The following is a 23,238-nucleotide window of genomic DNA, read 5'->3' on the forward strand; positions in this document are numbered from 1 at the left end:
GGGATATCCCTTAAAATAAAGGCCAGCTTATTACCCATCTTCTCCAACTCCTGTGGAACTAAATATCCTGAAGTTGAGAGAAGCTGCTGCACAAAGCTTCTTTATAGCTCTCAGTGTGCCTTCTTTGCTGGCTCCAGCTGCCCCTACACTCTGTTTTTCCTCAGTCTTTTCTTCAATATTTTTTCCAGTTGACTTAGTTATTACAGTACATGGACCAGACTGAGGAAAATACACTGAAGGTTGGAGCTGGCAGAGCAGGGAGAGCTGCGAGGGAAGTGCTTTTGCCATCCACTGACATCATCTGCGCGTTAATTGGTCACATTCCCTGGGATGGGAGGCACTGGCCAGCATCCTTGGGCTCACTTCCGTGATACAGAACAGAGACGGTGCCTGTCTCCTGCCAGCCTCTTTCATTGCCAGCCTTCTGGCAAAGCTTAGGACATTTATAAAAACAGTACAGTACTTTATTTAGCCTCTAGTGAGAAAAAGTCACTTCACAGCTCCAGTTTAGGCACAAGGCACTAACAAGCAGATTTAAAAAAAAAAAAAATCCCTTACATAAAAACATTTCAAATGAATACATGAAAGTTGATTTGTATTCAAGATGACCTCGCAAATCAGGAGATTGAGCTGTGCCTTTTATCTCCAGCGAAATGGGTTCAAATCCTGATTAGCCCATAGAGGAAATTCCATTTAATGGTCTTAATTTTGGTGGGCTGAAAAGCTGTTCCCTGCCTAGAACCACCATCTATTATGGCGTGATTGGCAGTCTGTGTTCAAGACAGAACAAGAACTTCACCTCATCTCTACTCCTATTACTTCATCCTGCCATCAGCTCGCACTACCTAACCCTCCACTTCCAAAGAGCCTGAGAAAATAGACAGGGTTTGCAGCATGAACAGAGTCAGCCCAGCTGTGCCCGGGCAGCGCAGTGCATGCATGCGGCTAATAGGAGCTGCGGTGGTGCCAAGAGGAGAATGGCGAGGTGGCAGAGGGGAGCATGAGAAAACAAGAAGGAAGCTGTGGGAGGGAAGTTTCAATGTGAGGAGATGGAAAGTAGACAAGGTGGGGAAAAATAGGAAATGAGGACGGACGGGAAAGGATGCCTGGATAAGCAAGGGGTGGGGTGCAGGTATACACAGAGCTGAAGGCAATAAATCAGAACGAGTCTAACTGTCTAAACGGCAGATGGAAACATCAGCTGTGGGAGGGGGTCTCTCAGGGTCACTTCCCTGAATGGCCTCGCTGTGTCTGGTGGTCCAGGTTGGTATAGAAATGCCCTAAATCCTCATCTTGTGCTGTTCTGTGAGAAGAGTATCTTAGCGCTGTTGTTTTCTCAAGTCTTTATTCCTCAGAGCACAAAACTCTGTTCTGCAGGGGAGTGGAGAATTTGCAGGACTGATCAGCAGCCAAATCAGGCCTCCATCATCTCTTTGCAGAAGCCATAGATTTAAGAAAAAGAATGCTCATCTCCAGGAGGAAATGCCGTGTTCTGTCGTAGTTCTCCTACCAGCATCAGAAGCCCACAGACTGTCCCCCTAGGTGTTCTCTGTAGGCAGAGCGAGCGGAGGAAAGCGATGGGAATTTGTACTGGGACACTGGTAAGCCTTGTGACCCTGTTCTGTGCGGTGCTGTGGGCAGGCACAACACTGTCACTCACTGTACAGTGGCTGCAGAAGTGGACAAGAACCCGCAGGCGGTGGCTGTGAAGGTATTGCTGTCGCGCGAGGATGGCATCTCAGCCCGCCCTCACTGGTCTCTTCATCCTTTTCATAACCACCTTGGCTGCGAGAACCGTGAAGGCGCTTACAAGATCCCTCTGTTTGGGGTGGTCTTACTCGGGGCAACAAAATCTGAATTTGGAGTGGCATTGATAATGGGGGGAAATGTTATGAGATCAGCCTGATGATTAAATGCGAACTAGTGCTCTTTGGGAGGAGAAATGGAAAAAGAAGCCCTCCCGGCTGGGCAGCAGCATCGGGAGGGACTGGGGGCGCGGAGCGGACAGAAGGCTGGTTGTAAGCACAACAGCAGTTACCCTTTCCTGGCCACAGTCACTCCAGCAGGGAAAGCCGCTGTCCATTATCCTGTCACTCATCAACTCGTCCCACCTCAGCTTCCAGCTTCTTCACACCTGCTTATACCTCAGCCTTGCCTGCCTGCATTAAAGTGACGATTAGAAAAGCCCTGTTATTTGAACTGCCGACGCTAACCTGGATCGTGTACCCAGATTGTGTTCGGGAGCGATTATACGGCGGTTATGCTGGCTGACCTGGAAGGGGGAGAGCCTGCAGCTGAGGAGTGGTGATAAGCAGCTGGAGTGGGTGAAAAGTTTATTTCTTTTCACCCAGCTCAGCTGCAGGCAGAACAGGATGTGTGACTGCAACCTAAGACATAGGAGATAATTATTCTACTCCACTTGGCACCGGTAAGGCCTCAGCTGGAGTACGGTGTCCAGTTTGGGGCACTGCACTGTAAGGAAAATGTAGACAAACTGGAGAAAGTCCAAGAGAGAGACACTAGTAATATTAGAGGCATAGAAGGAACAACCTAGGAGGAAATGTTGAAAGGATTGTTTGTTTAGTCTGGGAACAGCAGAGTCTGAGGAAGAGACATGATAAAAATCTTGCAATATGTTAAAGTTTATTGTGAGGAGGAGAGTGATAAATCTTTCCCTGTGGCCACAGGGGGGATAGGGAAAGAAGGAACCAGCTTCATTTGCAGTTAATAAAATGTAGGTTTGACACAGGGAAAACTTTCTAGATAAGAGGGTGATGAAGTAAAGCTAGCGAGGGGTTGCACGGGTCTTGTTAAAATTCATAATAAGGATGTTTTATTTTAATAACGAGCATCGAAGGAATGAAGATGTTTCTTGTTTAAATAACTGTTTTGGGCTAACGCCTGGGACTGGATTTCCACACGCCGACAGTACAAGCGTGTGGATGCACTTGCAAGAAATAGCTCTTGGGCTGCAAGCTTCAGGGCATATACTCTTTTTTTCATGATCAGCGTGTACAAAACCCAGCATCTTGTGACTGATCATGTATTGTGGGATCTCTACATGTTGCTGCAATACAAATAAGTCACCGTGTAACACAAGACACGTATAAAATTTTACAAATACGGGAATAACCTTTCTCTTACGATTTCATTTCTGGCTCCGTTGTATTTTTTTCCTTGCAGGTTCGTATCCTATATCTCTAATCCCTTCTTTGTAGATTTGCTGTGTGTGCACAGCTAGAGATATATCCCCTGATTGCTGTTAATCCTTTGAGTGTTTTTACATTATACAGCATATGTCCAGTGAAAGTTCTGTTGTATGGTTTTAACGATCCTCGCTGCTCCTCCAGCAGCACTACTGGAAACAGAAAATCACACCATCGTGTTTCCATCCCAGCGAGTTCTCAGGCTGTGAATTGGGTTTTCTTCCACAGCAGCGAATCAAAGAACCTCTTAATATTTTCAGAAGCTCAGTCTGAAGTGTTTGCAAACTTGGGAAAGAGATGGCAGGCTGGTCTGAAGGCTGGATTTGGAGGTGGGGAGTCAGCACACAAAGGTTGGACTTGCCTGTGGCTTTGCAGATGTCAAAATCTGTGGCTGTAGCTGGTCAAATGTTTTTTTTCGTGAGACTTAGGTAGAATATGGGTTTTTCTCATTAAATAAACTCTACCAGGGAATATATTTGCACTTTCTAATAATCTTAATTGGTTTGGATTTTAAGTGTAACTTTAGGTATGAGGACTTTGAATTTTCTGCTGCTTCATTTTAGTTTAGTTGCAAAATCCTTTAGAGGTGTTTTACTTTAAATTCCCGATATATGTGCTTAACCTTCATTCTACCTTGAGATAATTTATCTGTAAATGAACACTAATCGAGAAACCTGAAGTCAAGGCTACTGTGGGATACTTCTAATATTTTGAAGATGGATAATATTAAGCCTTAATCCCATTTAAAGAGTATATTCGTGAGAGTATTGGAGCAGCACAAATCAGCAAAACAAAACAGCCCGTTAAACTGGGTTTATAGTTGCTTTGCTTTCCACAAAAGCACAGAGCACCCACAGGGTATTAATTAGCATATTAATAAATAATTTTTTCACAGTTCTTTGCAGAAGATAGGTGTGTACAGCATCTGTTGCAAAGAACCAAGAAGGGGTCAGTCTTGTCTATTAGAGTAAGCTGGGAGAGGAAACCATATCTCATGAATCTCCTCTGCTGAGGGGTTGCTGGGTCACAGGAGAACTTCTGGCGATGATTCGAGCCCACAGCTCCATGGTGAGCCTTCTAGCCCTTAACTCTTGGTTGTTCTGCGGGGGATTAGGATAACCGTGTGCTCCCAGGTCTTCCTGTTAGAGCTGCTGCAACATGACAGGTTTATGGGATAGAAAGAGAAGACAGAAAAAGGGTGGAGGGAGGAGAGGGGGAACGCATCTTCCCTGATTTAGATATTGAACAACTGGACTTCAAAGACTGTGTTAGTCACCCGTACAGTCAGTGGAGGGGAAAAGGAACTCGACAGAGATACTTGTCTCCTTTCAGGACAGGAAATGCCTGTCTCTCTGCTGCCTGTATGAGACGTCTAGCTATCTAGCTACTTGATAGGTGAAGTTGGCTGAGATGGCCTGACACGGCCTATCGGTTACGGCACTCTCCTGGGAGGCGAGAGCCTGAGCTCTGGCCTCTGCTTCAGGGACTTCTGATCGAGTTTGTGCAGATTGCAGGTCATACAGACACAACCAGCAATGACCACAGACCCTTCCTCCTCCCTCCTGCACAGGAGAGTGCATTATCACAGGGGCTGTGGTGTTGCTGAGGAAGGTGGGAGATGTGTGTTTGAACATCCTCCTACAGGAGCAGGAACTCAGTCCCCATCCTGGAGAGTGTTTTTACCATTAAGCAACTGCCCAAAAGTGGGAACCACCTCCTCTGCAGTCTCTGCTCCGTCTGCGAGGCAGTAGCGATTACCGTTACCTTTTGTAAGGAGGATGACTCTACCATTGAGGTCTTGCCAAGACCCAGAAGCCCTGACAGGCTGGTTGCTTTAGGGTGTGTACGCTGAAGAGAAATTTCAGAGGCCCAGATGGACTTGGAAGTGAGCTGGGTGCTGAACTTTTCAAGCTTGTCAGGCCTGAGGCTCTACCTAGGCAGGAGCATGAAACATCCAAGTTAAAAAGATGCCTCTTCACCCATCCATACCTGGCACCGAGGCAAAGCAAACCTGACATCTCTCTCACGAAAGGTATCAAACTGAACTCTTGCTGGCCCTCCCCTGGGTTTCTGACAGCCCTTGGACGATCCACAGTAGATCACAGGGATGAGGCACCGGCTGAGAGGCTTTAGATGATGGCTGCTCCAGGGTACTGGTGTTTTTCCAAAGCCTTGCAGCACACCACAGTAAAAGCCTTGCAGGCAGAAGGCTGTGCTGTGGGCTGGTGGGAGGGAGAGCAGGAAGAGGAACAACACAGCGCATTACAGCCGGAGAAAAGGATTCTGCATCAAGGGTTATGTAACTTTTGACATGGCCTATATATCACGATCCAGTACCGGGGCGCTAACACTGCGCCATGCCATGTTAGCAGTGCTTACTTCAGACAGTTATTGTTAAATGACATTCCCGTCTTGTCAGAGGTTCTCCAATTTCATGTCTACTGTGTCCTTACAAGGCAGCTCCTTAGGTAATGCCTGCTGCGTGGCACCAAGCTGGAGCTGCACGTGTCGGTGCCGGAACAGTGGCAAAGGAAGCCGCTCTTCTCTCCTACTTCAGCTCCTTGCAGTAGGAGGGAGACTTACGGGCAAGCCCTTCACCCTGCTGCAGACCAGCACCCATTAGGACCTGGTTTGCATTTAATTGCACCCCAGGAATAGGAATTCTCATCGTTTGGGAAGCAAAACCCTTTGGCGCTGTAACCAGACCAAACCCATCTTTGCTGGCTTTATGGCCCCTGATAGCTTTTCCACATTTCACTAGGGACTGGGCTCTCAAATGCTTTTTACAAACTTTACCAACTCCGTCCAGTGCCTGGTGGGGCTTGTTTTCCCACTGATATTTTGCTTATTCCTAGTGAACTCCACACCTTGATTTTTTTTTTTTTTTCTAGCAGCAGCAATAGAGAAACAGGCAAGTGAAAGTGCATCACGTGTAACGTCTGGGAAGAGCGCGGAGGCAGCCAGGCAGCCGTTGCAGGGGTTTGGCACCTCGCGCGGGAATGAGCACATGCAGGTAGAATGTTATTCCGCTGCTCCTGCTGAGCGCTCGGCAGTTCGCTCTCTGCTGAATCCTAAAGTTGAGCAAAAAGCAGCTGGTTAAGGTGGAATTTGAAAATCAGTCATAAGATAAACAGGTTGCAACGTTAAGCACTCTCCAAGGGAAAAGCAGTGTGCAGCATATGTTCTTACTTTGGAAGATATTTAAAAAAAAAACTTTAATGGACCCTTTACTGGCTTATGCTAGTGGAGCTGTTAATTAATTAAATAACGATATGTGAATGGCATCCATTGGGAAAGAGCCTCACAGCTTCCAGATGCCAGTTATTGGCCCCATTACGGGCCTAAAACTATTACAGTAAATCATTACATGCTCCAAGATGAACTGGCACACGATTGCTGCGAGGAAGGATGGAGCTATTCTCACTTGTGCCATTTTGTGCCAGTTTTTATCTAGTGAGATTAATTAGTACTTTTAGAAGTGCAAGTCAGAGCTATAAAATATTAAGGGATATTCCATCAATGGAGTGGAGACATGCTTAAGCAGGGCTTTTAAAACTTTTGGATGTTGACGGATAGATAGGAGTTGGAAGAGATAATGAGCAACATCTGATTTTGATTATTTTTTTTAAAAAGAAAGGTCGGATTTATAGCTAGTGGGACTGCACGAAGTCTCCTTTGTGTGCTGTGGGAATACTCAGAGGAGGACATTAAAGTTTATCACTGAAGTTCAGGTGCCAGGTAAGCAAACAGTTTCTCAGGCCAAAATCAATCATTTAAGGCAGCTATTCCAGATACAAAATCAACCAGAAAGTATTAAATAACCTTTTAGCCTGGATCTCCTGCCGGGAGGGGAACATTTCCTGACATTGGATGGCAGCCTAGAATCTATGATCTGGCCTAGAAATGGCCTCCTTTTTTTTTTTTTTTTTTTTTTTTTTTTAATTAACAAGCTATAAATTTTCACCCCAAATGACCACTGTGGGCCTTTCTGTCTTTTTAGGCTGTGAGAGAGAAAACCACGGAGTCACCTACATCATCCCTTGCCCAGACAGACTGTCCTTTGAAAATATTCTTGCCAGCTCGGTCTGTTTTAAGCCCAAAAGCTGAGTACTAAAGAGGCACTCCAGGGACTGTTTATATAGTTTACCCAATAATTAGTTCTTAGAGACATGAATTCAGGGGTAGACACTTCCTCTGAGAAAGTATCCCACAGCTGAAAGTCCTCCCACAGCTGGACGAGGCAGAGATTTTACAGTCCATCAGCCGGAGCTTGGGAGAGGCAGTGCCAAGGGGACCTCTGCTGCCGTCCTCTTGCTCCCCGCGCCGGTCCAGACCACATGCAGCTCTGTCTCCTGAGCGTGGGAGTCTAAGCGGGGCCAGGGGGGCTACAGGGAGCTGCAGTGGTGCCTTTGCTGATGCTGATCACCAGCAATGGCCTTCCCAGGCAGCACCACCAGGGCAGGCTGAGAGATGCCATCGCTGATAGACCTCTGCTGCTTACCACAGCAACCTGTTTGCTCAGGACAGGCGAGATCTCCCGTGGCTCAGTGGGAAAGCATCCCGGACTGCTCTGGCACAACGAGCCTCTGCGTACGCCCCTGGGACACGGAGCAGGGGCTGGCAGGGGGGCTGCAAGTGAAACACAGCTCTGTCAGGCCAATTGCTTGGAGGACAGCATCCCTCTCCTACACCGTGGTGTATGGGTGTCACAGTCCACTCAGTGGACTCGTGATGGTTCTTTAACTATGATCTCGAAGTGCAAAAATGAAGGCGATCACGCCAAGTGGTTATGCTTCAATTAAACAGCACAATTTTATTGTTTGCCCATAAAGCGGCATGTGATAGGTAAAAAGACAGAAAGTGAAGGAAAAGATACAGTAAAAAGAAAAAGGAAAGAGGATGATAGCTACCACCACGGGTCCAAGGCGTCCCTATTGTCCCAGGTCCTGGCAGCATCCCGCCAGTCCTTCTGATCATCGTGATCCTTGGTGGGGGAGATCTCCTAAAATTCGGTTGCTAAAGAGTCCTCTTTTATGCCGAGCAATACACGTTGCTTCTCCTCTGGCCCATGGATTGTTGTCAGTCTCTGCCTTCTCGAGCAAGATTATCGCGCATGTTATGGTTCATCGTAACAACAGTTGTTATGCGACCTTATTGTCGTTGTTCCTTCCAGCGCCAGGTATCAGGGAGCGGCATAGTACTCCTCGTACCGTGCAGTTCTCCTTCAGGGTCTTAGCGTCTCGGTGTCCATGAGGAGCACATTGCATCTCCAGTCGCTGTTAGCAATGTTGAGACAATATTGTTCTCTTTAGACCGACTCTTACAATGGGGGACAGTGTAGACCACGTGTCCAATAACTCTTCACTGTGGGTAGAAGAATGAGGTCTTTATTGGTTGCGAGGAGTCACAAGAGTATTGATAACTCAGGAAAACCAACCTCATCTCACTGCTTCTCCTCAAGCAAAGGTAAGGCCACAGTCAGAAACCTCATTCACACGAATGCTATCGGGAAGTGTGACTTACTGTATGAGAAATGCATGAGTAAGAGTTTGCTGACTAACCCTTTGTTAAAGAAAATAAATTAATTTTTTATACGAGCATGACAAATTGAGGCACCGGTCTTGCAAGTTGGGCTGTGTGAGCACATCTCTGCGTCCACGTGGCTCTGATAGGGCCCAGTGAGGCTGAGAACTGGGTGTCGTAATTGCTAACCTGGCAATATAGCTGGCTTGAGAGCAAAAGTTTGGAAAGTTTGTGTTTATACTTTCCTGATGCATCTGAGATTTGGGTGGGAGCCGTGGGACCTACGGCACCTAAGCTGAAGCACAAGGACAGACAGCTGCTTTGTCAGCAGGACAGCCTTCCCCGGTGTGTGTGCTAGTAGGAAAGCACTGCCTTTTCTGTTTTTAAATGAAAACAAATTGCTTTTAGGACCTTGGATCTGATGAGGGGAGCGTCACCATGTGTCCAACACAAACAAAAAAACGAGCTGAGCCAAGACCAGCCCAGTGCTTGTCTCCCATTCCCTGGCTGTAACCACAAGAGACTTCTCCTGGCTTGTGTGAGAGTGGGAGGGAATGCAATCACCAAGCAAAAAATGTTGTTTCTACTTGATAGTTTAATATTACGTAGGCAGCAGTTATGCTTTTTTACTGAGCGTACTTTTCTATTCTATGAAGTCTTAGACTGGCCCATCCTTGCAGTAGAGAAAATTAAACTGGGATAGGAAAAATGCAGCTACTTTTTATCCACGACACAGATTATTATATTTTGTTTGGGTTTTTTCTGAATGGAACATTTATACCAAAAAGACTACTGTGGTGTTAAACCATCGACGTGATGACTGATGTGTTTGATTGGAAAGTGCTACAAGTGCTTGGGCATGAAGAGTATAGGGGGCTGCCAAGATGTTTGGATCGTGGATTTTGATCCAGAACAAGGTGGAAGTGAGTGCAAGTCATCACAGTCTGGTAACAGGACACTCGCCTCTGTGCAGTGAGCCTGTGCATACCATCGACGGACCTCTGAACCACAACATGAGCCGACAGCAAGTGGCAGCACAGCCCGCCGTCCTTCTCCATTCACCACCAACTGGCTCTGTGTGTCCATGCACGTTCCTAGCCACCCCAGTGATTGCTTCATGTCCCATGTTCTGAGTATTTTGGGAAAGAAATAGGAAAAAGGAAGACAGTCATATAAGATGATTGTACAGTCAATGGTGCACTTCAGGTTTCCAGTTGGAGCAGTAATGGCCCAGTGTTAGAAATTTACTGCAAGGGCGGCGAGGCGCTGGCCCAGGCTGCCCAGAGCAGCTGTGGGTGCCCCATCCCTGGCAGTGCCCAAGGCCAGGCTGGACGGGGCTGGGAGCAACCTGGGCTGGTAGAAGGTGCCCCTGCCCACTGCAGGGGGGTGGAACCAGATGGTCTTTAAGGCCCCTTCCAACCCAAACCATTCTGTGATTCTATAAATCCAGTTCAGTTATATATGTTCTGGCAAACACAGCTGGAGAAAAGCATTAAGTATAAATGCAAAGTCTAGTTTGACTTTGTAAAGATGTATGTACACCCTTACAGATACACATTTTCCCATTGACTTCCCTGGAACAATCCATGCATTAAACGTATGCATGAGCCTTTCTAGAAATAGGGAATATAAATGCAACTACTAAAATAATTAACCAGAAATACTTTCTGTACAATGAAATATGAAAATTTACAAGGAGTGTGCACAAAGGAGCTCTTAGGAATAGATAAAATCTAGGCCACATTGTTAAAGGACAAGGCATTGTTGCTTATGTACGTACAAGAGGGTGCTTCCAGCTACCTAGAGCACAGACTAGAGTGCAGTTTGCATTTGTTACGTTAATTAAGCAATTTACTGGAATTTAGCATGTGGCAGATTGGCAGGAGGCAACTTTAACTTGGGTTGTGCGGCTGAGATCCTTTCATTGCGCTGACAGCCCTGAGTCATGCCAAGAGAGCAGCACACTTGGTAACGCGTTTCTGTTGGTGGCTTCTGTGCAAAGTCAAGTATTAGAGCCTGACAAAGGGAACTGATAAAAATGAACAAGATCTACACTACTTAAGCAGTCTGCTGTGGGCAGGATACTCAGAGTCTGGTGATAAGTAACAAGTTATCATTCAATGAGTAGCTTCTCCAGACCAGTAAGACTTCTATTAGTTATTAGCCTCTTAATTATTTTTTTTTATATTAATATAGGAAATGTTTCTATTTTTATTGTCTGTATCTGTTTCTTCATATTGATTCAAGCCTGTTTTTCTTGGTAAGTTTATTGTTTAGTTTACACTGTACTCATTAGCTTTTCAATCTATAGGTTGTTCCAGAGTTGCCGTGCCCCATGTTTGTGAATGTTAGCTACACAAACATCCAGCAAATAAGCAATATTGTGACTTGAGCTAGTGGCTGGAGATGGCCATGAAGCCAGCCTAGAGCACCACCGAGTCCATTTGGTGGCTGAAGGCCACTTGTTTTTGCAAAGCTGCACTATACTCCAGCCTTTTAGACCTGTGTTTGCTAAATCATCTTAAAACGGACGTTCAAGCTTTGCTGTTTCATGGCAGAAGCTTTGGCAAGCTGCATTCTCAACTGTCCATCTACCATGTCTCCTTTCATGCATTAAAAACAGATACTTGGAAAAGGCCATCAGCTCTAAGTCTACAAAAAGGCAACTCTTATTTAGGAGTACTTAAGGCTTTTATGCCGTTTCATAGGACTGAAGGGGTTTGGTTCTTTGTATCAAGACTACACTCTGACCGCTCCTTTCTTCTGGATTCCAACCTAATGTCACCCTACCCAGGATTATGAGGATCTGTTCTCAGTACTAAGACCAATGAACTAGTGAGGAGACCTGTGGGGACACAAGGCAGGTCCAAAATGAGACGAGGCTCCAGTGCCTACTTGTATTTGTTCTGATTTATTGTGGCCTTCTTTTGGCAAGGGCAGATTCTGCTCTGAGCTGTGGCACACTATTTCAGACAGGGAGGACATCTGGGACAGGGGACGACAGTGTAAGAAAATGTATCCTGCATTCAGTTTTCATTAAGCATGCTGGAGCTAAAGGGTTTCTCCATTCCCTTTGAATGTTGTTTCGTATTGCAATGGCTTTGCAAGATGCAATGCCGTCTGTGTGTTGCTGTTGTTCACAAGAATCCCAGAGGCAACTAAATGTATGGGTTTAGTTTTAGTATGTCCTACCCCATAATTATACTGAATGGTTTTTGGAAAGTGAATCTGAAAACCTACCTGCTTCCCAAGAATAATGGTTCTGGCTTCAAATGAATGGCCGGACGACACTAACACTGAAATCCTGCAGAGCAGAGATTGGCCATCACCAACTCTAAACACTGAAACTCAGCACATTTTGAACTTTTGCACTAATTTTTGGTGATTACTTATTCTAACAGAAAACACTTTCACTTGCGTTACCTTTATTTTCCTAGAAGCTATATCTTGCCCCTGGAGAAAACAGGTTGTAGGATCAAAAGATCTAGAAAATCAGCCTCCTCGTTCTGTGTCTGCACATTTCCATCTTCAGGCCCTAACTCAGCTGTGCTGTGTATGTGAAAGTGCAAATTCAGAAGGAATAGCTCAGTTACACTGCTGGCTTTCAGAGGCTGCAGGATTCTGTTCTTTGTATCCAGTCTGTTCATTTAAATACCTCTCCCTCTGTAGCTCCGTCCGCACTGCCTTCTAGTGCTGCCTCCTACTTCTCCCATTGCCCATAGTATCCTTGATCAATCCATGAGCGGAACAACACTGTTGTGTAACGCGCAGCCCCAACTGGAGTATGGCTTCAGTTCAGAAGATAAACCCAGAGACTGTGTCCCCTGTGTCCCTTTCTTGCCTTTTGCCTCTCAGATCTCCTGTGGGTAGGATACCACACACACTGTATGACTTACCAGAAAAGGAAACATTGGGAAATTTTGTTTCCTGGAAGAAATAGCAGTAGCGGCAATAAAACCCAAACAAACACGGAAAGAAAAGTCTGTTTTGAAATCTCAATGCTCTGTTACGCTGCTCTGACTCATTAACATTCAGTTCATGGCCAGTACTGCTAGGGTTGGGTAAAATGTCACCAAAACTGGGAGATAAAACCTCTGCCCTTCATTCAGAGCAGCAAAACCACTTGAGTTTCTTTACAAAACAAAAGTGACTTCAATGCAAAACACCAGCAGGAGATCCTGCCAGAGCAGAGCCACACAGAGAGCTAAAGAATTTGATCAACATGAGAGAAAGGGGTTTACTTGGTAGTTTCTGTACTCTGGGACGGTGCTTAGGTGTCACTGCCACCACACTGGAGCATTGTGCTCTAGAGAGGAGATAAGCCTGCTGTCCCCGCGCCACAGGAATGTCCCTCCAGGAGCCATGTGGCACCTCCCAGCAGGTGCCTCTGGGTGAGACACTCCTTTGGGCTCTGCTGCTGGTGGTCGGTCATGGGGGTGACTTACTGATGTCACTGTGAGCTGATCTGCAACCAGCAAAGACCTGAGAAATGTCAGAAAGTCCTGTTTCCACCACTGAGAGAGGCTGGTGTGCTACTGCGGCGAGCATGGTGAACATCAGGCACATTATGATTTATCTTCTGAGTCCAGCGGGGTCTCACTTACTCCCCTGCTGTGGTGGGAGATGAAACCTTTCCTGAGCATTTAGTAGCCAGCAGTGTCTTTGGGTGGCCGAGCAGCGGATCGGGGGCACTCTCTGGCAGGCACCAGGCAGCTGAGCCCTGCCTGCCTCCAGCTACCACCGGCTGTGGGTTTGTTTATATTCATATACACCTGTGGGAGCAGAGGAGAGGGTTCAGGCAGTTGTTAGGGTGCTTACGGACATTCCCACAAAATCAACAACAGTGCTAGCAAATGCTTTTGTGCGTCTGCTTTGAGGGCCAGGGTGTCGCCAAATGCGTCCTTTCAGTTAGGTCACTTAAAGAATCACCATCAAAAGTATGAGCAAAATAGTTTGAATATGAATTTGTGGAAATGGAACTTCACAAAGTTCAAGGGCAAGGTTCATTCTATTACTTATTATATGGATAGAACACACAAAGAAAATCAAATTAAAATTGAGTGATAATTGATTCAAAATGGGTTACATAGGGATCAAAGATGTAAATCCTCCCGTTGAGTTATGAGGTTTAGAGTGGACCCTCTTACTTTCTAAACACTTTTGATAGAGTTAGGTGCAGCTAGATCCAGTCTTACTCTCAGACTTGGTCAACAGTTATGTCTAAAACAAAAGATATAAAGAGTAAGACAAGAGAGTAAGTGAGATCCTCCCTTTGAGTCTGAGGTTCAGAACAGACCCCTTTGCCTTCTAAACTCTTAACAACACTTAGGAGTGGCTAGATCTAATCTTAAGTCTCAGACTTGGACAACGAGGTGTAGATCTGAAGGAATATAAAGAGGTAGGGGAATCCTACCGTTGAGTCATGAGGTTCAGAGTAGACCCCCTTGCCTTCTAAACTCTTAGTAAAACTTAGGTATGGCTAGGTCCAATCTTAGTCTCAGACCTGGACAACAGTTTATATCTGAAGGACATCTAAGGTTTATTCACAGCTTAAGGTTGATCATAGGATTTTAGCAGCACTTAATCTATGATTATTTTTAACATCTACATAGCGAGTCAATAGGATTTACTTATATTACAGAAGTGGTTCAACTATGGATTTGCGATTGTAATATACTATACTTACTATGAGGTATCTAAATAAATTCACACACATACACATACAAGCACAAAAGATATCTAGAGGGATACACACTAATGTACAAAGGTATACCTGTTAGAAAGTTCCCCTCAACTTCAGTAAGGCACTTCTCAGAGGGCAAAGGGTTAAGCCTGAAGGAGAAGGGGTATTGGCCCAGTCCCTGTCACCAGCTTTCAACGACAGTCCCCCAGTATCACAAACTTGGGAGTTTGTGAGCTGTGAGCGTGTCCGACTCCGAGGGAGATGCTGGGCGCAGCCCACTGCTGTCCAGGAAACCTCGAAAGGTCTCGCTTAGGACCACTGCTCATAAGGTTATGAGATGATTGGCTTGAGTCATGTGTAAATTTCCATCCTGGCCATAACCTGAGCCGGTAATTTTTCAAAATTCCCGTAACAATGGTACCGTTCCACTCGGGCTACGACCCGGGGCAGGAATGTTCCAGGGCTGTCAGGGAATAACAGATTGTCTCCATTCTTGTTCCCTACTTTGACCAGTCAGCAGGAGTTCCTGGTACAGACAGTGCCGTTACCCACCTTAGCCATGCAAGAGCTCCTGGTGCGATCAAGGGCTGCTTAATTGCCCAACTCATTACTCAAAATGCCGAGGCCTAATGGGAACTCCTGAGGTTGTAGAGTGGCCCAGGGAAGGGGGAGAAAGGCACCACCACACAGGGGTGTTTAAGGTATTCTCTTCAGCCAGGGGCTTCAGCCTTCATGTGCTCGGAGTGCTTGTGCAGGCCGTATCAATCAGTGGGAAGGGTTGTCGCGTCAGCCTGCAAGGTTTGTTGTGAACGGGATTGCAGAACAATCATATTTTGAAAGCCTCCATGGATTTTAAAAACGGTGAGCCCTTTCCTTTAACTGCATGCGCTAGTCAGCCTGGCTTCTGTAACGCCACTGCCTATGCAATTGGTCTGTATCATTTGCTCAGTGTATTCATAGATTTTATTTAATAGCATCATTTTTTTCTGATGGGTGAAAATACAAGCACTTGTAGAATTTCACAGAAATGTGCCTTTATTGTCAGAAAAAGTGCCACGCATGTATATGATAACCAAAGTGCAATCAGTGACAGTAGCTTCACTGCAGAAACACAAAGTTAAAGCACTAAAACAAAAAGGATGAGGGGAAGTTCAGCGATGACCTTGTAAGCAAAAGCTCCCCACCGTGGGGCCAGACTGCTCAGCGGCTGCAGCGACAGGGTGGCCTCCCACCAGCTTCCCACTTGCCAAAATGGGTTGAACTGTGTCCCATCTCCAGGTGGAAGGAGCTGTGACAGAAGCTCTGAGTGGCCATGCTCAAGGACATCTCAGAAGAGTTCTGGGAAGCAGAACAGCAGCTCTGGTGGTATGTCCTCTCCAGCCAGGTTTTCCTCTTCATGGTGGCCACTGGCTGCTCCTGCAACCTTCTGACCATTTCAGAGTCTGTTTGCTGTTTCCAGTTAAGCCATTCCTTGCCGTTGTGGGAATTTTTTTACAGCCTCTTAAGTAAAACAGAGCCCTGCCAGCTTTTGATGAGCCTATGGCTTTCCTTTTCCCCATGCTTTAGCAAAGCGTCGAGGAGTTCCCCAAACGGCCTCCCCTTGTCTCTACCCCTTCCCCTCTCACTTCCCTACTCAGCCTTGGCAGCAGCTAACACTCAGCTTCTGGATGGTTTGGCTGTGTGAGTTGATAGCCTTGCTGGACGAGAAATTAATAACCTCTTATTCATTATTCAGCTTTGCATTAGACAGTTTTTATAAAATACTCTTCACAGTTTTATACCCCTGAGCCTCCTGTGGCATAGCTCTTCTACCGTGGAGACTCCCAGCTGCCCTTCCACGCATGTTGAGCCTGGAGTAGAAGAAAACTCCATCATTTCAGGGGTGGTCTCAGGCGCTCGGGACAAGCTGGATTGTTCCTCCACTGCATTGCATTTCACATCAGCGGGGCAGCAGGTGATGAGCCTTCAGGTTAACTGTGGAGGGAACCAGCTGAAGTCCAGTTAGGAGATGTCATCACACTTGCACTGCTACAGCAAATACATTCATTGGAGAGCATGGCCCTATCCACAAGCCAAAACACTGAAGGCGTATGCAATTGCAAAACTGTGCAATTAATGGGTTTAGGAAAAGTGTGAAGGTTCTCCTGACCTTATAATGTTTGGGACACACCAGAGTAATTTCTGTACCTAAACTTCTCATTTTATATTCCCTAGGAAGATGGGTGGGGTGGGGGTGGGGCATTTGGTTCTGCTTATGCTGTTTTATAGCAAGTCGTGGGTCTCTCTGGGACTAATCTTACTTGTGTCTTGTGAATTGTGGGGCTCCATGTGGTGCCTTGTTTACTTCTACAATCATTCTTTACCAGATCAGAAAAACACTCTGCTATTTTACTGACAATTGTTTAACTTTTAAAAAACTAGTTACAAGAATTCTAACTCTGAGAATTTACTGAGCAGAAACCAACCTGCTTTGACAAGATCTCCACTAACATACACCATTTTTCTAAACCCATTAATTGCATGGTCCAAATACAGCGTAGATTTGTTACCTGACTGTAGGGTAATACTTGGAAGTTGTGCACTCCTGTAAAAAAGGATTCTCCAATGAACAAGGTGAACACACAGCACAAGAGGCTGAGGGTCAGCTGGGGGCTCAGCGATGGTACTACTGGAGTGCTGACAGAGTCCGGAGGGTGGGTTTGCAGTTGGAGGTCTGGCCGTTCAAGGGGTGTGGACTTGCTATTGCATTTTCAGACCAGTGTCATCATCATGCTGGATGTTCAGTTGGAAAGCGTGGCTCAAGCCTGCCCCAGATGACGCTGCTCAGCACCGTATACCAATGTGCACGGTCTCACTCACGTCCAGTGCAGGCAAATGTGATGATGTTCAGTGATCTCTGCAGCACTGCTGTTCACATTGCAGAGGAAGAGGCTGAGAGTCCATGGGCATGCTGGGCTGGAGACAGAACTGTCAGTGATGGAGCCTGAACAGAGCTTTTGAGATGCACTTCAGAGACAGCACTTCCCATGTAGCATGATATTCTTTCTTAGCAGTATGATAAAGTATGAGAGTATGCAGATATTCTAAGTCAAAAATCCTATTTATTCACCCTTTCACAATATGGACAGTTGGTAAGGAAGATGTAGAGTCTATTCCTTAACCTTCACCAAGCCATCTTCAAGGCCTAGATGTCTGCGGGCCACTGCCAGGGACCTCATGGCCTTGCTTGGCCTCTTTTTGTAGCAATGGCCTAAAAATCCTCTCCTCCTCCTCTTTCCTATCTCCCCCCAGGGCTAGGAGGTCTTTAGCATAGGCCCAGCCAGATGTACGAGAAAGAAGCCTGGCAAATGGTTTAAATTAAAAACTATAGTGATCGTGCCAACTCCTGCAGTACGAGTGCCAAGATGCAGAACATGGCTGTTCACCAGCATTTGGCAAGGCGGTGACATCTTGTCACTGCTCTCCTTGAGCACCAAGGCCCACACAGGTACACCAACCAGTTGGTTGGGGCAGGATGCAAGGCAGTGTGGGAAAGCAGTGCCAAACTTGTCCCCAGGAAAGTCACTGCTATGTTTCTTCAAAATCATCTACTCTAATGTGACATTACTCCTGATTGCAAATAGAGTGAAATCTCCAAAGCTATTTATCAGTTACACTGATGTGTCACATGGGTTCAATCTTCTATATTCGGGTATCCCAGTCTGCACTGGTAATAAAGAACGTATGCATAAACTCTCGGCAAAGGAGAAAACTATCCACTTCCAGTAAAGCATGGCCCTGACACAGAAAGCTGTGAGAGTGCTTTTGGAGCTGTGTGCTGACTGTTGGGAAGGTGCCTAGAGCTGAAGGGAAAAAAAAGAAAACCATAAAAAAAGGAAGTCTGTTTTTACATTTAATTCCTCCTGAGTCCAGAGAAGCAGAGGTTTATATCTTCATTATAAATAAGTGGTACAGCATCTACATAGTGGAATCCATCACCAGTTTCAGCCCTTGGTGGGAAGAACCTGCAGATCAACTATGGCCAACTTCGTATTTGAAAGCATTACCATGCTAGACATGCTAGTTAACAGTTCAAGAATCCTTTTTGTTGTACTACATGTTATTCACAGCTCAGTGGCATTCTGCTGTCGTCTTTCACGCACAGGGATGGCCAGACCTTTCATTTCAGAGACTGTTGCAGGGCATCAGTTTCCTATCCAGCAGATCACACTGATGTATTGTACTGATACTCCTTTCCCTGTCTGAAAGTTTTTTCCACTGCCAAAGTCTTCCAAGCTCTTCCAGTGATTCCCCTTCTTTAGAAAATACATGGGTCCTATGCTACTGTATAGTTCTTGGAAACATTAAACATGTCTGCAGCTTTTACACAGGTGTTCACTGCAACTTCCTACACAAGTTGAAGCTCGGTGGCATGGCATGGCTTTCTCCTGAGGCGGGTATTAAGGCTTAAGGCTTGCTGATTGCAAAATGATGTCACCCGGTACTATATATGCATTATCCAAAATATATCTGAATAAAGAGGTTCAAGAGACAATTATTACTGCAGCCACAGAAAATAACTCAGATGTCATGTTCCTCTACAGGACATGGTCCGAGCCTTATGTCCAGCAGCCATCAAAATAGTATTGTCTTTTGCCTTTCTGCATTAGTCTCCAGTAAAAATACAACTGCAGGTGTGCTTTCCACACGAGAACCTTTATCTTCTGCCGTTTCCAAACACTATGGGAAATTAAGTGGCTGGAATCAGTTACGTAAGAAAAAGAAAACTTGAATTCTATGCGCAAGTACGAAGTTAAACCAAGCAAACTGTTATTTGTATTTCATTTGCTCTACAGAAACATCTAGGAATACAAATAACTTTTTGCTGAATATAAAAATCATATTTTCTTTCCAGGTGTCCATAGAAATACCAGTTTATTTTAAAATAAACATAAAACCTGCAAAATACCTTTATTTGGTTTTGCTAAAAAGCACTCTCATTATCAAAAGGATGGGGAAGAAAGAGTGAACTAGTTCCTCTTTATTTCAAGCTTGCTGCTTTAATTCAATGTTGCATATGAAGCAACAAACAAAAATTCTAAGGAATGTAAAAAGTTCCTATGCCTACAAAAGCCTTAATAATACAACACGGAGCTGAAGAACAATGACACTGACATGAAAGGATTTTCATTTCTAAGAAATACCTGGATAAATTAGAGTTCAGGAATATATGCATTCTATCCTCCTACTTAATGATATGCGGTGGCACTTAACGTTTGCAGGGCTGATTTCCAGCAGCACAGATCTACTAACCCAAAACGCACTTCCTCCCTGGGAAAGCGAGCTGCAGCAGCAAGGTCGTGCCAGGTTAGACAGTGGGCTGGAGACTGGGCGGTAACTTAGGTCTAGGTGAAAGAGGAGAATGTGGATTTAATATTATATACTAAAGATAATACTACATTTAATATTCTGTTCCTGATTCCTGAGGACAAACTGCATTCTCCACTAACTACAGTTTCTACATAGTTTTAATGGAGAAAATTCTCCATTAAAAAATGGTAAAAATAATTTTTAATACCCATGGTTCATTAGGATACAAGCAAAATCGCTGCTTCCCAGGTTCTTTATCACTGCATCTTTCTTAAGACTTGTATCCTAAAGGTTCATTTTTCCAAACAGCGTAATTTTGGCAGAGGATAAGGCCAGTGCACTCCCAGATTGCATGCTGCCTATCCCTCCTACAAATTTACAGGGATATGCAGATGCTCAGCATCTCTGAAAGCTAGGCTTGTTACACATCTAAAACAAATGTGCAGAGCATGAATATTACAATTACCAGAGAATTAAAAAAATCTGTCTTCATTCAAAATAAAAATAAAACTGGGAAAATTCAAAATTTCCTGAGGTGCTCTTTTTGATCAATTAGAACTTTGGCTTCATTTCAATTTAGGCATTTCTTTTATAGTACAATGCAAAATATAAACTACATTGTGAATAATATAAAAGCTTTTTTCCAGACAGGAATGCCGGAACATTTCCATTGTTTTTTTCTCAAACATATTTTTTAGCAAGTATGATTTTATGAAGCAGTTAATCTTCAGTGGAGCTGTATTCTCCAGCAGAAAAGGGGATTGTTGGGGTTTTTTGTAGTAGAAATCATGTAGTCCTATAATTTTCACATTTAAAAGTTCTGTAGTTCTACTTCAATCTTCCCAGTTTCTTTTTACAAAAAAATTCAAGTGTGCCCTTTATAATAATTCCACGTAAGCGGCTACTCATGTTAAAACATCTAACTTGGGTCCAGTCTAGGCTGAGGGGTTAAGTTGTATGTTTTTCATGTATTTGTGTACTTACGCAAGTTCTGAAATAAAATAAATAATGGTGGTGATGGAAGAAAAAGCACAAATGAAATGACAGTCTATAAAATCATCACCTCTGTGGAGATGTTGAAAAGGCAATGTTCGCTCATGTGTCACAGTGAAAGAACTGACAGCACGAAGAAGTGATCAGATGGAAGGTTTAAAATAAGAGGGGGAAAAAAGAACTTCACCCACAGAAAGAATACTTCTACTCTCTGGTGTCTGAGGTAGGACACACATTGTCTTTGCAAAAATCCAGCCAAATCACAGAGGTGCCCAAGTCTATAAACAACAGCATAGATCCACGCTTCTAGTTCTATATACAGAAGTCTGGGTATGCCTTTTGAACTGTACACAACTGGGAATCCATATATACATGCGGCTTGGAAAAGCTGGCTTCAGAAGTTGCAAAATTAAAAGGCAAGTGTCTCTCAATAGTTTTTCAGGCATCTTCCTCAAAAAGATACTGTGCTAGATACTACTTCTTAATATGCATTTTTGTTAATAATCTGTTCAATCTAAATTATAAAACGTGCTGTGCAACATGACTGAACGAATATTGCTGTGAGAAATATTTTCCCCTTGTTTGAGTAATTTAAATTTGTAAGCTAATGTAAGTTTTTGTATTAAATAATGTACTGTGTGCAATTTTCTTTCTTGTAAAGCACTTTGAAGCTTTCAAAGAGCACTCTAGGTTAAAAAATAATATGGTATTCTTTGCCAGAACTGTAGGGCATTTCCCATAAGTTCTGAATCTTCCTTGCCAGAATTGCAACATGTTGCATGCCAAATCCTGCACACAAATGTTCTACATGTGGCAAATACATACTGGTAAAGACCAGAGGCATGGCATTCCTGGATTTCTTAGAGAGAGTGGGGGAAGGAATAATGAGGGAGGGCAAAGAAAAAAAAAAAGTCTCTGCATACATCTAAAAGAAAAACCCAGCAAAAAACAACCCCCCACACCCAAAACAACCCATAACCCACACTTCATTATTTCCAAAGACTAAATTGTTTTGCTGCATGCAGCACAAACTCACAGGTACCCAGAGCTGGGTCTTTAGTTTTCCTTCAGTTATGGAAATCAGGTCTCCATTTCTGCAATAACTATAGATTCTTCAAACCCATGTTTGCAAGGGTCAAAACACCTGCAATCCTTGCTCCTCCAAGCACATGCTAACATAAGCAGAGAGGCTGCAAGCTTGGAGAAGCGTGGTCAGGATTGCCACTATTTAACAGGCCGTGAAAATGACAGCTCTTCTTCAGGCAAAGTCGTGAATGCATTTCATACGCCCTGGGCTACTGGGAATAAACCAAGCCCACCGTATAAAGAGCAAACCCTTGCCTTTCTGCAGCCTCCCCCATGGACAAGGCTCCTATTTCTGTAGCTTGGAAGAGGAGTGTAAAACAGGGAGACCCAGAAATGAAGTCAATGCATTTGGCCACATACTACATTGGTTAGATTACTGAAGAATACTAGGAGTTTAAAATGTCTTTGGTTATAATTTTCTTGATTTAATCTCTTAATGCATTAAGCAAAAACAAGTAATTTCAACGTGCCTCACTAGTTTGAACTGAACATCTACAGTAATTAAAGAATTCTACCATTTCTTTCACTAAATTTTAAGAAAATGGTGACAAAAATTCTTAATCACTCAGAACAACCAGTTTAAAAGGTACTAAAAATTACTTAGACCTCATCAGGCCTTAAGCATCAGGATTCACTACACATTTAAAAAAACAAACTGAAGTTAAAACTGCACTCCACATTCTGTAACACTAAATGAACGTTTCACTACATGGTTTCTTTTGAGGTGGCAAGAAACGACTGTAAAACTTTTGTTGTTGCCACAATTACATTGCCTAGAGAAAAATATCCTGTGGGTTACCATTTGTTGCCATGATTTGCAAAGATACGGTCTATAGTCTGCATCAGTTTCATGTTGAAGTTTTAAAGGAAAAAAGCTTTCTGCAGAGCTTGTAGATTTCTGCATAAGCGTCTGTGTTGTTGCAAAGAGGGTTAAGTGATGCTCTCTCACAAGCTTTTCAAGAAAGTTAGCACATTTCTTCAGATTCATCTCCTGCAAGTTAACACTCTCCCCTCCGTTGCTTCTGTCTATCCAATAGAAAGCAGATATGCTATCTAAAATCAAAAGGCAGAGAGAAGGGTGAGTGCAAAACGTGTTTTCTAAAGAGTAGAGAGTGAGGAGTAACTGAGTGCTACTACTGCAGTTCACAAGAAAAAGCCTTCCCAGGCATTGCTTTATCATTTCTTCTGTCCTTTGTGCCAATCTGTTCTCAAGAATGGTAACTAGACGAAGCATATCAAAATGGTAGTCTGTATCAATGAACATGACTTCTACTTCCAGTCCTCCTCCTGATTTTGGAATGATGCAGCGGACTATTAGGTGATAAAGCATTTCCGTTTTTCCTGTTCCTTCTGGACCATGGAATTCAATGATATCTCCTGTTCAAAAACAAAGCAGCA

General features: G+C 44.3%; 1 protein-coding gene across 4 annotated transcripts in view; it reads right to left on the minus strand.

Annotated features, from left to right (window-relative positions):
* Positions 1-16,631: 16,631 nt before the first annotated feature.
* Positions 16,632-23,238, minus strand: part of XRCC2 (X-ray repair cross complementing 2) — a 29,874-nt gene continuing 23,267 nt past the window's right edge. For 2 of the 4 annotated variants that reach the window (XM_080386968.1, XM_080386969.1), the window contains exon 3: positions 16,632-23,217. In XM_080386968.1, coding sequence (XP_080243094.1) covers positions 22,502-23,217 — 716 coding nt within the window. In that variant the 3' untranslated portion in view covers positions 16,632-22,501. The remainder of the gene's footprint in view (positions 23,218-23,238) is intronic. The other 2 variants (XR_013928036.1, XR_013928037.1) reach the window with 2 other exon arrangements.

This window comes from Falco punctatus (genome assembly GCF_963210335.1).
Source record: "Falco punctatus genome assembly, chromosome: 4".
Lineage (NCBI taxonomy): Eukaryota > Metazoa > Chordata > Aves > Falconiformes > Falconidae > Falco > Falco punctatus.